This window comes from Cyprinodon variegatus, unplaced genomic scaffold (assembly GCF_000732505.1).
Source record: "Cyprinodon variegatus isolate N-32 unplaced genomic scaffold, C_variegatus-1.0 Scaffold55, whole genome shotgun sequence".
Taxonomy (NCBI): Eukaryota; Metazoa; Chordata; class Actinopteri; order Cyprinodontiformes; family Cyprinodontidae; genus Cyprinodon; species Cyprinodon variegatus.
This window is the reverse complement of record NW_015150508.1, coordinates 1868-16921: the sequence shown is the minus strand read 5'-3', so window position 1 is coordinate 16921 and position 15054 is coordinate 1868. Positions and strand designations below refer to the sequence as shown.

The window sequence follows — 15054 nt, the reverse complement described above, 5'->3', positions numbered from 1 at the left end:
TGTAGCTTTAGTTTTGCTATAACTCGATTATGAAAAAAATGCATGAAAGGTTTTGCAAGGGACTGTACTTTTTGGTAATAAAAGGGTGAAGAAAATCCCTCTTTAATACCAGATGCATCTATATATATAAAGGGCAACTGATATTTATTGAATCCACCAAGTTACTTAAGAGCCTGCAGGATTTATGACTAAATCCAGTAAGAAGGTTGCTTAGCTGTTCTACCAACGCATCACCATTTATCTGATTGAAAACCAATCCCTTATTATTTTCCTGCCAGCGTGAGGTTAGTCCCCTCAAACACTTTCAATTCCTCCCTTGCGGATAGGTTTCCATATTACCCGCGGTTAATTATTCATGCATGCTCGCTTGGCGCCTCAATCGGAAAATAAAGCAAACCCTTCTGGGCTCCTGATACGGAATAACACTGTGACCTCTCTGCTGAACCCAGCTGTATTGTTCGTTTGTCTCCTGCTGCTAGTAAGAAAGAAACTGGAGCCCAGGTGGAGTTCATTTCCTTCATGTGTAAAACCGCATCTCTTGCACAGCACACGCCTATAAACAGCCAGCAGAGTGTGCGCAGGGCCTGAAGAGCTCAGTAAAGTCTCTTTTGTAATGTGCAAAATGATATCTCTGCAGTGTAACAGTCTCTATTACAGTGGAGGAAGAGATTGTCTTACCCTGCGGATTTGCTTCAAAGAACACAACAGATGAGCCCGGGTCTGCTTGCTATGGACTTTTAGAGCTCATGATTATCTACAAGATGAGAATTGTAACAGCTAAACTAGAGGACAGAAGCAGGCAGCGCAGGGTGTAAAAGCTCTGGTGCCGTCTGAAGACAAGTCCAATTTGTTCAAGAATAATGTTTAAAATATACAAACTTTCTATTTGTATGACAAGCAATTGTTTTTACCGCCTGAGAAGGCTTCTCCAAAATACATATTGCTGGGTTATTTCCCCGACACATTTTCTATCAGATGAAAGCCAAAGCACCCATAATGATACCTTGATGCTTTCATTTTATTCATAACCCGAGTGGAACAGGAGGATACATTATTACACAAAACACACGACAAACCTGCAGTTACTATTAATTTGTTTATTTGGATGCATCCATTTAACAAATATTTAAAACATATACAGTAGATATGTCTTTGACAAAAGAAATTGGAGCTTATGTGATTTTTTTTTTGTATTTTTGCATCATGTGCAAGCCCTTTGAAAAGTTAGTCCTTCGGGTGTTGATGCTTAAAAGTTCAGGAAGCACTCTAGATTCTTGCAGAAAGTTGAGCCATTAGGGACGAGAACACTGAAGAAGGAAGAGAAAGTCAATTATTACATTAAAAAGAAAAAAGAAAAACAACCACTACTGCATTTTTTGGGCATCTTTTCATGAAATAGTTGGAGACATTGATCGCCAGCAGAGGATAAAACAGCGGTGGTAACAAGATTTATACATTAAAAAAAACAGCAGACTTTCCTCTATTCTTATTATTGTAGGAATTGAAAAAAGGAAAAACTATTTCTGTAGTGCAACAAAAAGAAATAGAATTGAATAAAACTGTCAAAGTACAAAATAACACTGGAGCGTAATTATGAGCGAAAACACAATTTGTCATTAATTTACCTGTCAGTGTAAACACAGAAACATCAATCACGCGCCCTGGGCGGCTGGTAGTACTGCTGCGTAGGCCTCGAGCGTCTCGGCTGTCCATCACCCCCACGGCGAAACTCCAGTGAACTGTCATAGTAACCGTCATCTTCCTCCTGCTGATACAGATTTCACTTAATTTCAACGTGCATCTGTTTGTAATCAGAATTGGCTGCATAAATATTTCATCAGCTTTCCGGACGTCACAGGAATACAGTTTGATATTTTAACCAGAGTCCTAGAATGCTGATATCTATAATAAAGTGATTATAGTATACCGGTTACCATCATGTCTTCGGGAACAGGTCTGATGTTATGCAGGAGGACTTCTTCACAGTTTCCATAATCGCTAAACACGACTACAGCCGTAGAGCCGGACGGATGCACAGCGTCTATCCTGGCATGATAATACTTTTAGAAAAAAAGGGGGGGATGTTTTAATAGAAATAGGACCAACGATGATCTATGAGCATAATCAGGAGAGGTAAAGTATACCTTGTTGTCCTCCCAGTACAGAGCCAGGCAGGCGTCTCCAGGTTTCCACATATGTTCAGAGACGTAACCTTTTTCTGTTCCTCTGGATCCCTGACCTCGGCCTTGCCCCTGTCTCCTTTTAGATCCCTGGTTATTAGGAGCGTTCTTCTTGGGTTGGTGCTCCCTGTTTTGAGGAAAGGAGGCTATTGGCTTGATGGGCCCAGTCCGTTTATGCTCCACGTCCCCGTTTTGGAAGTGGGAAGGATCCCCAGTAAGAGTTCGGGAGGATTCTGTTATTCCAACTTCCTGTGAAGCTCCAGAGCTTCCTCCTCTTGGGTTGAAGTTCAACGGTCCACCGTCTCTTTGTCTGTCAAAATAGTCCGAGTTTGGCCGCTCGCTTCTCCCTTTTCTCCTGTTGTTGTTGGCCTCTTCGTTTCTGTCTGAGCGTTTATAATTTCCTCTTCCATCTATTTCTCCGCCTGCTGAATTGCTCTGTTTAGAGGCGGGTACATTTTCTTTCACCCCTCTCCTGTGAGGCGGTCCGGACATATTACCACTGTTCCCATTTCGCGACTGCTGGTGGTAAGCTCCACTAAAGTCAGTCTGCTGCTGAGATTCTTTTAAATGTGTGAGAGGAGCCATAATGGCAGAGGGAACATTCTGTTCTTCTCTGATTTCTCTCCTGTCGTTCTGCGCTCGCTCTGATGTGTTTCGTGGCCATTTCTCCTGGCCCTTCCACTGATGGGCTGGAGCAGAGTTTGAGGCCGGCTCCTGGCCCGGTTTGGGGAAATCTGTGTCCCTGTGAAAGCGAGGTGGTCTGTCATTCCTCTGCTGTCTGTAGTCACTGTGTGAGAACTTGGTCTGGGATGTTTCTTTGGCGTAATAATTTGAGTTGGAGAAATGACTTTTGCTCTCATGCTGCCTCTGTGGTGCCTGAGACTTTGGCTCTGAGAAAACAAATCCCAGTCATTAGACACTAAAGCAAAATAACAAAAAAATCTAAGAAAACTGACAAACTTCTTCTACTCCAGAGTTGCAATAATTTACACAGAAGTTCAACTTCTTGGTGTTAAATGAAAAATTCGATCACCCACCATCAATGGAGAAAGCCCCCATCTTGGACTCCAGGAAATCAAACAGAGTGCTTGGTCCAGACGGTCTCCCCCCTGCTCCAACCTCCTCATCTTCATTTCTCGACCTGCCTCTGCCTCTCCCTCTGCCTGCAGAGAACCCCAAAACGAGATGATACAGCATTTCAAACTGTTATTTTTGTTCTATTAATGTTAATAAATGTCATCTAAACCCCATCACTAAAAAGAAAATGGGAATGAAGCATAAGGCTAAAACCTTCATTGCTAAAAAAAAAAAAAAAAAAAAGCTAGCTAAAGTGTCGTATCCAAGCAGGTTGATGGAAAGTTGAGTGGAGGGAAAAACCACAGCCTTTAGGGTCAAGTAAAGCACATTTATGGGTTGGACTGGAGCCGTTGTGGAAGTGGACTAAAACGATTCCAAGTAGTCTCGTCTTTAACACCTGAATCAAATTATTAGGTAATTAGCATGACTGCAGAGAACTGGAGGAAGGGATTCAGCCATTTGATTCAGTCGTGTTGGACCAGGGACATGTTGAAAAGTTTCAGGAGATCTGCCCTCGCGCACTTGAGTTTTGACACCCCTGGCATGAAGTCTGGGAAACATGGAAGAGGGACAGAAGTACAGCTTCTACAGTCGGAGATTTGTGGAGTCATGCCTCCTGATCCAGGTTCAAAGCCAAGTCAGCTCACCCATTTTCAGGGAAATCCTATATCACATCATGCTTCCCTCTGCTTACAGGCTTTATTGAGATGCTCATTTCATTTCTAATCAAACAGAATAAAATGGACATCTGATTTATCGATCCTATTATCAATAACCTTGGTTAGCAAACTCAACTTTGGTCTTTCTATAACTGTAAACCACAATTAACAAAATTACCTGATATCCTTTAAATACATCACCCAGAATGAATTATATTAGTATTTAATGAGATGCATCAATATAAAGAAGTTCATTATCTGAATTATCTCCTCATCTTCATCACCAAAATATTTCCTTATAAAACTGCAAAAAGGAAAACAAATGAGGCGATTAGATGTCTGCACTGTTAATCTGAAGCTCATGTTTTAATGCATTCTGTGTTTCGGTTCATGCTCATTTCTCTATGTAGGACATTTGAAAAGCATCAGCAATGTATTTATTTATCAAAGAATGTTAATATGTTGTGTTTTGTGTTCATTATAAATCTTAGCCCATCTTAAACAGGCGTTGTACTTTAGCTAAGAGGGAGAGGCCCTCAGGACCAAGTGTGATTTATGTACAAAAAATAAAGAACTCAATAGGATTAAGTGAGTTTCAAGTTGCTAAAGTATGATTTTCTGTTAGGAAAAAACTTGTACAGCATAACTGAAGTAAAACAACATCTAACTGAAACCTTATCGTGCGCTGGGGGCAGAAAGCCCGTCTTACAGAGTGCATGCTGTTCTTGATAAACGAACTAAAAGCCGCAGCGCAGCCCTTGGGACTGCTAATTAGGCTGCTGGTGATTTTCAGTGCATTTCAGGGACGGCCACGTTGCTACCCAACCTTTTCCTAACCCCTGCCAAGTTTGGAGATCCAAAATACACTGCAGGGCACGGAAAATTATCTGCGTGTGCTGGTATGTGTGAGTGTGTGTGTATTTTATGAACCTCTGGGTTGTGTCCTGTTAGGTTCAGGGACCGCTGAGCCAGGTCTGCCACCGGAAGATCCGGTCAGAAGGCTGTTTAGTGCTACTTCAAGGTTGTTATTATTATCCATCAGAGCTTGTCGGGCAGCCTCCCTGTTAAAGCCCATCTCCATGATGTCTCTCAGAGCACGTTCATCCACCTAAACACCAGAGAGACGAGAGGCAGAATAAATCTATACTGTATATACAGCATAAAGAAAGCAAATAGAAAGAATTTGTAAAAACTTTGAGATATGTCAGTAAAAAGCCTAAACTTGTGTTTAGTTGAGGTTTTAAGTTTTAAACCATCTTTAAACATGTTTTGGGGCAAATCCTAATCATCCCTTTCTCTGCTCTAAGTTCTATTAAAGCCAAAGTTGTGTAACTACAAGCAGCTAGAACATGAAACAAACCAAGATAAATTGACCGCCATGCGAGTTCATTTAACTCGGCTTCATTTGCATTTTTTCAATATCCTAATCAATGTCTTACCGAGCCTCTGGAACAATAAAATAGAAACTCAATCAAGATCAAAGATCCAAAATGAAACACAAACCAGGTTTCCAAGGAAAAAAAAGCTCCTCAAAATGATCAATATATGTTAAAAGGATTGTTTCTTAAAGAACATCTCAGCATTAGCTGGAATTATAATCATCTTCTCACCAGCTCTCTATAGTTTCCATCTGCTCGGCTTTCGGTTCTTTCTGCCTTTTCTTCTCTCCTCCTCTGCTGGTAAGAGTCTCTGCTTCGAGAGAAGGATGCTGCAGTGGATAAATTACTCCCTGCATTTCCTCCACCACCAAATGTGCGAGGGCCCTGAGGAGTGGAACAAGAATTAAAAACAAAAAAACAATAAAGACAAAGGAGCAGCAGGGTTGGAGAAAACCAAGAAAACATTCAGGTTTGTAGCTAATATTGCAATTATGCTTTTGAATTCAAAGAGTTGCAGAAATAATTCAGGTTAACCTAAATGTCAATAAGCTTCATGTAATTTACACGCGGAGCAAATTTAACAGCCTATGGAAAAACTGCAATCAATATGTTACACAGTGTGATTTGTTAGAATATGAAAAACAATGGAGAAAGGCAGAAAAGTGTTCATTATCAGTTAAGTGAGAGAATAACAACATGCCTTTTCAAAAAGACGCCAATGAGCCCTGGTTACAGCTGTAATTACCTCTTTGGCCTTGGAAACTTCAGCTATAGCTGCCGTCCGCTGCTTTTCAAACTCATCATTCTCATCTGCGGTTTTGATCACATTCTGAGTCTGCAGGGTTTTTCTCTGGTCGAGTTCTCTGCTGTCGATATCATCCTTTCTTCCACACCTCTGTGACGAGGATAAGAACACATGATACACATATTAAAGAACAAATAGAATGTAATGTACCCTTAAATAAACACAGGGGGTTCCATTTGCAAGTTAAAACCCTAAAGCCATCTTTGGAGCATAAAGTACTGGGAAAAAAACTAAATAAACTAAATAAATGTTTCACTCTAAAATAGGACCCATACAATCAGATTAGTGATACCTATTCTGGTGGAAGTGCACAGAAAAAGAAGGAATTTCTACTACGTTGCTTTGAAACTGTATCTTATCAATGAAAATGTAATTTTAAAATGAAAATGATCAGATCTTCTTATGTATTGCAAAGGTCCTCAATAAAGAACCAGTGCACTTTAATATTTTAAAATTTCTACATTTCAGCTAAAACCTGAATGAATTCAAGCAGCACTTCAAGGCTAGAGATGAGGCTAAGGCTACATTATTTATACTTAGGCTAGTTCTTCTACACCCGAGCAGATTTCTGAAAAATCAGCCCAGGATTTTAATGATTCAAAGAGAAACAACTGTTTTAAAAGATCCTAAAAGTTCATCAGTCACAGCAGAAAGGTTAGACATGGGTTTGTCAACATCAAGCTAATTCGTAGAGCAGAAGCATTTAAGAACAAAATAGTTACTAAAGTGCTTTAAAGACAGGAGAGACAATGGATAAAACAATAAAACAGAAAATTATAATACTCTCCATGGGGGCCTCATGCTTTGCTTTAGAACAGATTATTGGACGGTTAAGAGATAATGGCCGGTCTTTTAACAGTTGGGTGCAGAGTCTGAAATGAACCCTAACTAGTGTCTAGTTTTTTTTCATTTGGTGAGTTAGTGCCACAGCTCCATTCGCCACAAGGCGAGTAAATGTTTGGACCACAGCTGCACTTCAGTCACGTCTTTTGATCTTTTATTTTGGTAAGCCTCCCCTCTGTCTCTTTCTTCCTCTGCTGCTGTTCCTCACATGTCAATGGACGGACACGCATACAGAGAGCCCATCATTTAACAACTGCGCCGCTAGGCAAACTGTAGCAGTATATAGTTGGAGCAACCGAGCCTTCTTAAAGGCAATGTGACGATGAGGAGCAGGAGGAGCAAGGATCTACAACCCTCAGGGGGAAGAGAAAGTTTATTGAAAAATGCCGCTATCAGGTAGCCTGTGTTTTGAAAGAGAAAGGCTTCTTTATAAGGATGCTAAGCTAATGAGCTGCTCTGTGTGCACCAAATATGCAAAAGAGAACAAACACGATTAATTTATCGCTGGCTGTCAGTCTAGACAGTTAATGCCACATTCACTGGATGTCCATCTCTCAGGCTGAATCTAAACAACCCATGGAACAGCAACTGATAGCACACTGATGCTATAACAACACAAAGATGAAGATACAGTTTTGCACTGCCGCTGCCACTGGAAGAAAGGCTAAGCTTTTACTGATAGACTCCATAAAGTTTTTTTCTTTTTATGGTCATTCTATCAGATAAAAGTATTTTGAACTTTACAACCTTAATAAAACTACTTTACTGCAACTTTGTGTGCATTTAACATAATGCCTTAGTGAATAATTTTGTGTTCCGCTCCACTTGGCAGGTGAGTCAAAAGGTTCATTTCAGAATCCGGTTGTGTGGCTTTCAGGAAATTCCCTTAGTGCTGTATGATTGTTCTCCTCTCATATTCAATAAAAAATCCAAACCAGTCCAAAAACAGACAGAACGTGAATAAATTAATGTGTAAAAAAAAAAAAAAAAAACTTAGTTCCAGTTAAGGGACTAAGGGACTCAAATCTCTGGTGTCCTGCCAGATCTAGATGTTTTTGTACTTTAACACCTCGGTTTTTCAGCAGAAAAATGCTCTTAATCAGCCATCAACAGATATAAGTTTTTCTGAAAAAAGGAAGCATTCAAAACATGCAGGAGAGCGTCCATTAATGAATGGAGCTGGACACCCCTGATATAGATCAACATAAAGACCCTCAGGGAAGTACAGGCAGGAAGTAAAAAGACTAAACTGTCTAAGGAATAAGTTTACTTTGCCAATAGTTCTAAGCAGACAGAAAAACCTGCATTTATCTGCTTCTCTTGTGTCAAGGAGCTGTCAAATACAAACCCCAGATTCCTGACAGCAGAACAACAGCCAGGAGCCAAAGAATCAATGATGTCAGCATGTTTGTTCAGAAAACACACTTTATCAGAGAAACTAACTCTTATCTCTTTACATTTTTAGTTATCATCAGATCTTTTAGTTTTATTTTTCTAAGCATGGTTATTCTAAACAGATCTATATTCTATATCCAGCTATTTAGTTTTTGACATCAGCATTAAACCTCCTGTGCAAAGTATGATTTGTCTAAAAATGCAGTCTTGTAATTTGCTCTTCCTCTCACCTGACCAAATGGCACGAAGGGTGGAGGTCCACCTTCTGCTCCAATGTTACTCCTGCTGTGTTTGGCCAAACTCTGCAGGTTGAAGGATAAACAGAGAACCAAAAGACAAGCAATAAACCGGGCAGAACTATAGAGGCAAACAGAGGTAGCTTTTGTATTGTTTTTAAACAACTAAAAGTGTAATAATTCAAACTCAGATTGACCCTCACCCTTTGTAGCTCCCATTTCTCCACCATGTGATCCACCTCTCCCCCAAGGACGTGAATGTTTGAGTCGTCGAGCAGCAAAATACCGTTTTTAACTTGAATTGTACCAACAAGCTTCACCTTCGTCCCAGGGGGTGTATTCAGGCTGAAAGGCATAGAGAAGACATTTGTTATAAACAAATCAAATAAATAAACAGCCATGAATGATTATTTTCAGCCCACAGCTCAGATTTCAAGGGTTTAGCACATTTGAACTGTATCTAGCAGCTCTAACACCCTATTGCCTTATCACTCTCTAAATGACATGGAGCAGTGCCAGCAGATGGGTGGTAAAGCTAAGAGAGACTATTAATAATCCCAGCTGCTCACCCATCCTCATGGTAAATTAAAAGCGCCTCTATCTCATCAGGCCTGATAAGGCCTCTGCCTCTCTCATTAGGAAAGCACAGGGACTTAGTGGGATTTCCAGCTACTGATGCTGGAAGCCAAAGGAACAATTAGGGATCTCACTCCAAACCTCTGGGATAGATGGTGCTCTCATGTCATGGTAATGTAGAAATAAGAAGCAGTGTATCCCCGATTCAATCAAAAACACACTATTCAACCTGTATAGTTGCCATTTAATGTTTAATTGTGCTGCCTTCATATCACTGCCTCACACAGTGAACAGTCCTGTAATCCATCTCATCATTCTTTTCCATCCACTTAAGGGCTCCTTCGCACTAAAGCGGACACTTTCATCAGAAACATTAAGCGCCGCTGTCAGCTGTCCGTGTGTGTGTGTGTGTGTGTGTGGGGCTCATAAAGAGGGGATTTGTTCTGTTCTCTCCTCTCTTCCCATCAGGAAGTCACGGACTACATTCTGGCCACTCCACCTGTACAGACTGGCTAGTCACCATGGCAGCAATCACCAAGGCCACCGTTGCTTGGATGGAGATGTAATTAAGGCTGCGAGTTGTTAAATCAGGTGGCGCCGCATGGAGTTGCAGATAAAGGAGAAATTGACGTATGTGGTGAGGGTTGAAAGTGTTGACAAGGAGGCGAAAGGAGAGTGAGAAGAGAAACCTTACACATGGGCTAAATATAAGAGGAAGTGGCTAAACATGTGGAGATCAATCTACACACATTTTTGCTAAATCAAAATCCTTTTCCTTTTTTTTATATCTATTTTTCATTTTTTTTTTTACCACTTTGTGTATTTTCTTAAGAACTCTTCCGCACAACAAAAGAAATTCGTACAATTGTTATGCTTTTCAAGTTTGAACTTTGGTTAAAAACTGAATAATACAACTAAGGCAAAGGGTGGATTTTTAATGATTTATTTTAATCAGAGCATTAATATTAACATAAAGCAAAAAGGGTCAACAGAAAAAATCCAACCTTACTGGTTTAACACTGTCCTGAAGGAACTGCCTCTCTACACTAAATGAGTAGGACAGCTTTTCCATTCTGTGGATCTCTTGCACAATGTCTATCCAGTCTTCTATTATTGGTGATTCTGCTTTGGGCCATTCCCAGGTGAAGGCCTTGTTACTTGCAGCCAATAAAATATAGAAAAGTTTCTTGTCTTTTCCTCCTCTGATCCACTTGTATTTTTCCCAAAGAATTGGTTGCAAAGGCCAAAGGACTCACAACAGAGAATACCTGTACATGTTCGTTAATTTAAGATCAATACTGATTAATGACTTGGCAGCCTCAATAAATGTAGAAGCGCTTGGCTTCATATCCCCTGCATTCCCCACAACAATCACCAATGCCCTTCTGGAGAGATGAAATAAAAAAAATCTATTTGTTTAACAAAATGCACAGCATTTGACTCGTTTGTAACCCATAGGATCTTACATAGGATCTTTGTGTTCCCAACTTGCTTCCGTAAATTTACAATTACTTGGTGTATTTTCAAGCAGCCTTTCGTGTCGATTTTTTTGCACAAAGGTGCACTAAGGTGCAACATTTTATCCACAGCCTCTGAGATTCAGTTACAAAGAGTAACAGAGAAAGAGAGAGAAAGAAAGAAAATGTAAAAACAAGATTAAAAAATAGTTTGAAAACTCTCCTGAGGGGAATATGAATCAGTATAAACTTCCCAAACAATTAAGCTAAACTGCATCTGCTTATGAAAACAAAGAAGCCTACCTGATTTTGGACAGATGTTTCAGCTCCAGTCCAACACAGGTGGTGTGCCCATCTGTCATTTGGAGGCGCAGCATTCTCGGAGCACCTTGGGACTCCTCATGGTCTTTGGGAGCCGAGACGTTTCTCACCTTCTGCAGCTGGAGGACACATGGACCCTCAAACTGTCCATTTAGGAAATAAAATAAAAAAACAATAAAAAAAAAGGAAAGCTAAATTAGCTTGAGGGGTAAACTGGCAGCAGGTGCAAGAATAATATCCACTAATTGCAGTGAAGGATACTCTCAGAATCAATAATAAAAAAACTAAATTGACATGGGTAAATATTTCCGCCTCTGTAAGCCAATGACAGCACAGGTTTGTTTATTCCCCTAACTGCTTCACAGAGAACATTTGGATTTAGTCAGCATTTTGGTTTTTAGACAGGAGGAGAGCTAAGCTCACAACAGGACGTTTGTTTTAGTGGCTGGAACATTATTTCACAATAACTCGAAAGCAGCATCACAGCCAAAAAAAATGATAAAAGATAAAAAAAAATAGAAATTTTTAAACGCTGGTCTGTGAGCACCATCTAGTGGAGGTTTTGAGAATTGCAATATGGACAACAGAAAACAGTTGTGCTTCTAGAAACCATAAGTGTTTTTAGTGCATCATCATTTTGCAGTAAAGAGGACGTCAGAGTGCTGAATTCCTACAAGTTTCACTTGCTAGACTTAAATGTTTCAGGTCAAACAAAAGTTGAATATAGACTGTTACCTTAAACATTTTTTTAAAAGCATATCGTTTATCATTTTTTACATTACCTATTTTCCATCTCCAACTATATAACACATAACTCCACAACTACTTAATTCAAACTTATGATATCTGTATAAAGATAAAGCATAAATCTTTTTTTTTATCATTTAAGAAACAGTGAATACATAATTGTGCATAATTTGTGGTAAAATAAATGAAAAGAAACTAAGGAGAAAAATCTGCCCCAAATCACCAGGCTGTGTGTAGAAAAACAAATTGCAATCTGAAGGTAGAGATAGTTTGAGTCGTCCCAAACTGTGGAGTTATTTCGGCTCACTATTTTTTTTTTTTATGTCTTTTCCCAGTATTGTATTACATCAGCTTCACTGGAAGGTTTTTGAGCATCATTGTTCGACCTATGGTTACTGCAGACAATCTCAATGAGATTTAAATCTGGCCATTGACTTGACCACAGTGTTATTTATTAATTTTTATTCTTTGAAGGTGAGCTTGATGGTTTAGTTTCATTCTTTGTCCTGCTGCATAACCTAAGCATGCTTTAATGACCGGTTATTCTTACTCAGAACGACTTTCTGGAACAAACATTGCATGATGCAATTTTTTTTGCATTTTTTTTTTTTTAAATACTGCTGTTATTTTACAGCTTCTAAACAGCTCTACGTTTTTCTTTTTTTATTGGTACACAACATATTTTCCTAAAAGTCTAGTTTCACCAAATATATTTTGGACATTGAACCTTGGAGTTATTTTTGGTCAGCAGTAATTTTTGCCAGTTTCTTTTTTTTTTCTCTTCTACTTATTAAATAATGAACACCGGCCTGGATTTAAACAAATAAAACCACACAATATTTTGGGTTTTTGACCCTTTCTCCAGGTGTTCACTCCTAGATTAAATGCTCATTGTTCTACTGGAAAAAATATATAACTAAATCCACTTCCAGGAAGGTTTAGTACTGTTCCATGTGTTCAGAAATTGTGATTAAAAGCTTTAGAACCATTTCCATCCAATTCTTATAACCTTTTGAATATCAACAATTATAATATAATAATTAGATGTTTTTCCATCTGAGTAGGAGCGAATAGACCAGATGATGCAAAGCATAATGTGGTTGTATGTTGATGTTACACTCGGTTGTAATAAACAGGAAGTAAAGGTAGCAAACCAGCTCAGACCATAGATCTGTAATGGAGTGAGGTTTTAAATTATTGTGTTAAAATTAGATCAGTTGTGCTTACTTTCTCATGTCAGCTGGTATTAGCGATGTTACGTGACTTTTGGTGACATCACAAGAGTAGTGTCATTCTAATGCAGGCATGTTCACTGAATTCATTTAACAAATGTGTTTCTATCTATAATGCATATACTCTTTTTTTTGGAACAGTCAACACTCAAGAAAGCAAAAAGTAACTTTTTTGCAAAGTTTTGGAATTTGATTTAAATTTATCCGTCTCGACCAACATCTACTAATACCTTACTTCTTAATGTGTATTAATAAAACAAGGATGGGAACACGTGTTTTGACAATCCTTAGCTGGTGCCTCAGTGAGTCTCAGAAATCACTTTAGAGACGACCAACGAGGGATGCCAATGAATGCTTCTACTCTGTTCTTTTATTTCTTTTGATCAGGGAAAGATCAAAGAAATCTCGGTGAGACATTTTTCCCTACCTTGTGTTATCAAACAGGTTCTCCTCAAATGATAAATTATTCTACAGACCTGGTAAGTACATTTGTGATTTAACAAGGACCGTGGTTTTCCCACACAGGGTGGATGTTCTTCATCCACTTAAAATGCATTTTTTATATCCTCTGGTAATATCTCTCATTAACATTTGATGGTCTGAGACACTTAACTTTAACAGAAAAGGTAAAACAAAAAAAGAAATTATAGCGGGAATATGTTTACAACCACTCATGGATAACACTCACCTTCTCAGTTCTTCCACTATTTATATCGGATGGAAGAACCTTTTTCCCAATAGGCCTGAGATCACTCTGCAAAGGATATAGAACAATATAAAAAAGAGAAATAAAAAAATATCACAGCAGTCAGAAATAACTAGTAACAGGAAAAATACTTAATGAGACACTAAATATTCAAATGTATTGCAATTCTACCTTCGATGGACACCTATAAACAGTAATACTGATTACATTCATTTAGTTGCACAGCATAAAACCACAGCATGAATGTGGGCAAGTTTTATTTAAAGTTATTTGTTACTAATTAAAATCCTAACACTGATTTATTACTGATTATTGATTAAATATTTCACCAATCGTATTAGATTTTAATCTCTAATGAATGATCTCTGTAACTAAACACAAAATACCTAAAAAATAAAAATTAAATGAATAACAGATCATATTTTGTAGTTTTCTATATGGTCCAAAACCCATAACTTCAGTTCAACACTTGGGTTAAGATTACATTTATAATAGGGCTGTGAGCATTAATGCCTAAACCTCCATTAATTAAAAAAAATGTTTAGTTTTTTTTTTTGAATAACTTTTTAGACATAAAACTTTTTGTCTCTCTGACTAACCAGTAGTCAGGCCCTTTGCTCATTTCATGAAGCGGTAAGAGGTGATGGAAGAAAAAAGTAAAACCTGAGTTTAAATCAGCCTGCTTACCTTTGAAAAAATCAAAGAATGAAAAAAGAAAAGTTAAATTTTTTTTAGTTACTATGGTTGCACTTGCAAATTTTTTTTTGTCACTTGGGACCAAACACCACAGTTCTTGGAGAGCATCATGTCTCCATTACAACCGGTTTAAATCGGGAAGCTCTGCCACCAAAAAAGTAGCAGAGATAAATGGATTAAACTTTCATAATGGAGTCTGAGGTACACCGGTTATGAGGAGCTCTTCCTTTTTTTCCTATATGGTTTGCATATAGAAACTACTGGCAAATGATAGTGTTTAGAAACAAAGTGCTGCTGCAGGTGAGTATGAACCCATCTGAGCATTGGCCATGCTTATAACAGATCACAATTTTTTTCCCCAAACAAAACTGAGGTAATATATGTTTTTATCTTCACTCGCTTTTATTTTTCTTCTATTCCGGGGTGGTTTGAAAGGGGTGTGAAGGAAGCCGTTTACATTGAGAGAGACAAACCAAACTTAAACAGAGGGAGTGGACTCAGGTTTCAGCTCTCAAAAACCTACAAAGCAGCCATAGAGTTGATTCCTTCCTGCTATCATCTCAATCCTCATCGCCAGGCAGGCGACTAAAACATCTCGCCTGGTCAGCCAGGCCAACAATGACGCTAACGACTCCCCATTACTAAGGGGTGGACCTGTTTTTCAGTTCAATTTGCATGTTTTCTAAGCCATAAAAAGGCTTTTGTTCGGGGAATTTTATAAGCCCAGAACTCAACGCTACTCCAG

The 15054-nt window shown here is 38.7% G+C and overlaps 1 protein-coding gene across 2 annotated transcripts; it reads right to left on the bottom strand.

Annotated features, from left to right (window-relative positions):
- Nucleotides 1-1101: 1101 nt before the first annotated feature.
- Nucleotides 1102-13723, bottom strand: LOC107082497 (tudor domain-containing protein 3-like). 2 transcript variants are annotated; one of them, XM_015371209.1, is made up of 12 exons: nucleotides 13596-13723; nucleotides 10911-11071; nucleotides 8778-8919; nucleotides 8569-8640; nucleotides 6041-6190; nucleotides 5527-5679; nucleotides 4847-5024; nucleotides 3218-3343; nucleotides 2145-3070; nucleotides 1935-2060; nucleotides 1626-1768; nucleotides 1102-1307 (listed from the first exon to the last, which is right to left on the bottom strand). In XM_015371209.1, the coding sequence occupies exons 2-11, from the start codon at nucleotides 10982-10984 to the stop codon at nucleotides 1649-1651; spliced, it is 2067 nt and encodes a 688-aa protein (XP_015226695.1). In that variant the 5' UTR covers nucleotides 10985-11071; nucleotides 13596-13723; the 3' UTR covers nucleotides 1102-1307; nucleotides 1626-1648. The 2 variants fall into 2 exon arrangements, with proteins under 2 accessions (XP_015226695.1, XP_015226696.1); XM_015371210.1 differs by having other exon boundaries at nucleotides 1626-1765.
- Between the last annotated feature and the right edge of the window lie 1331 nt (nucleotides 13724-15054).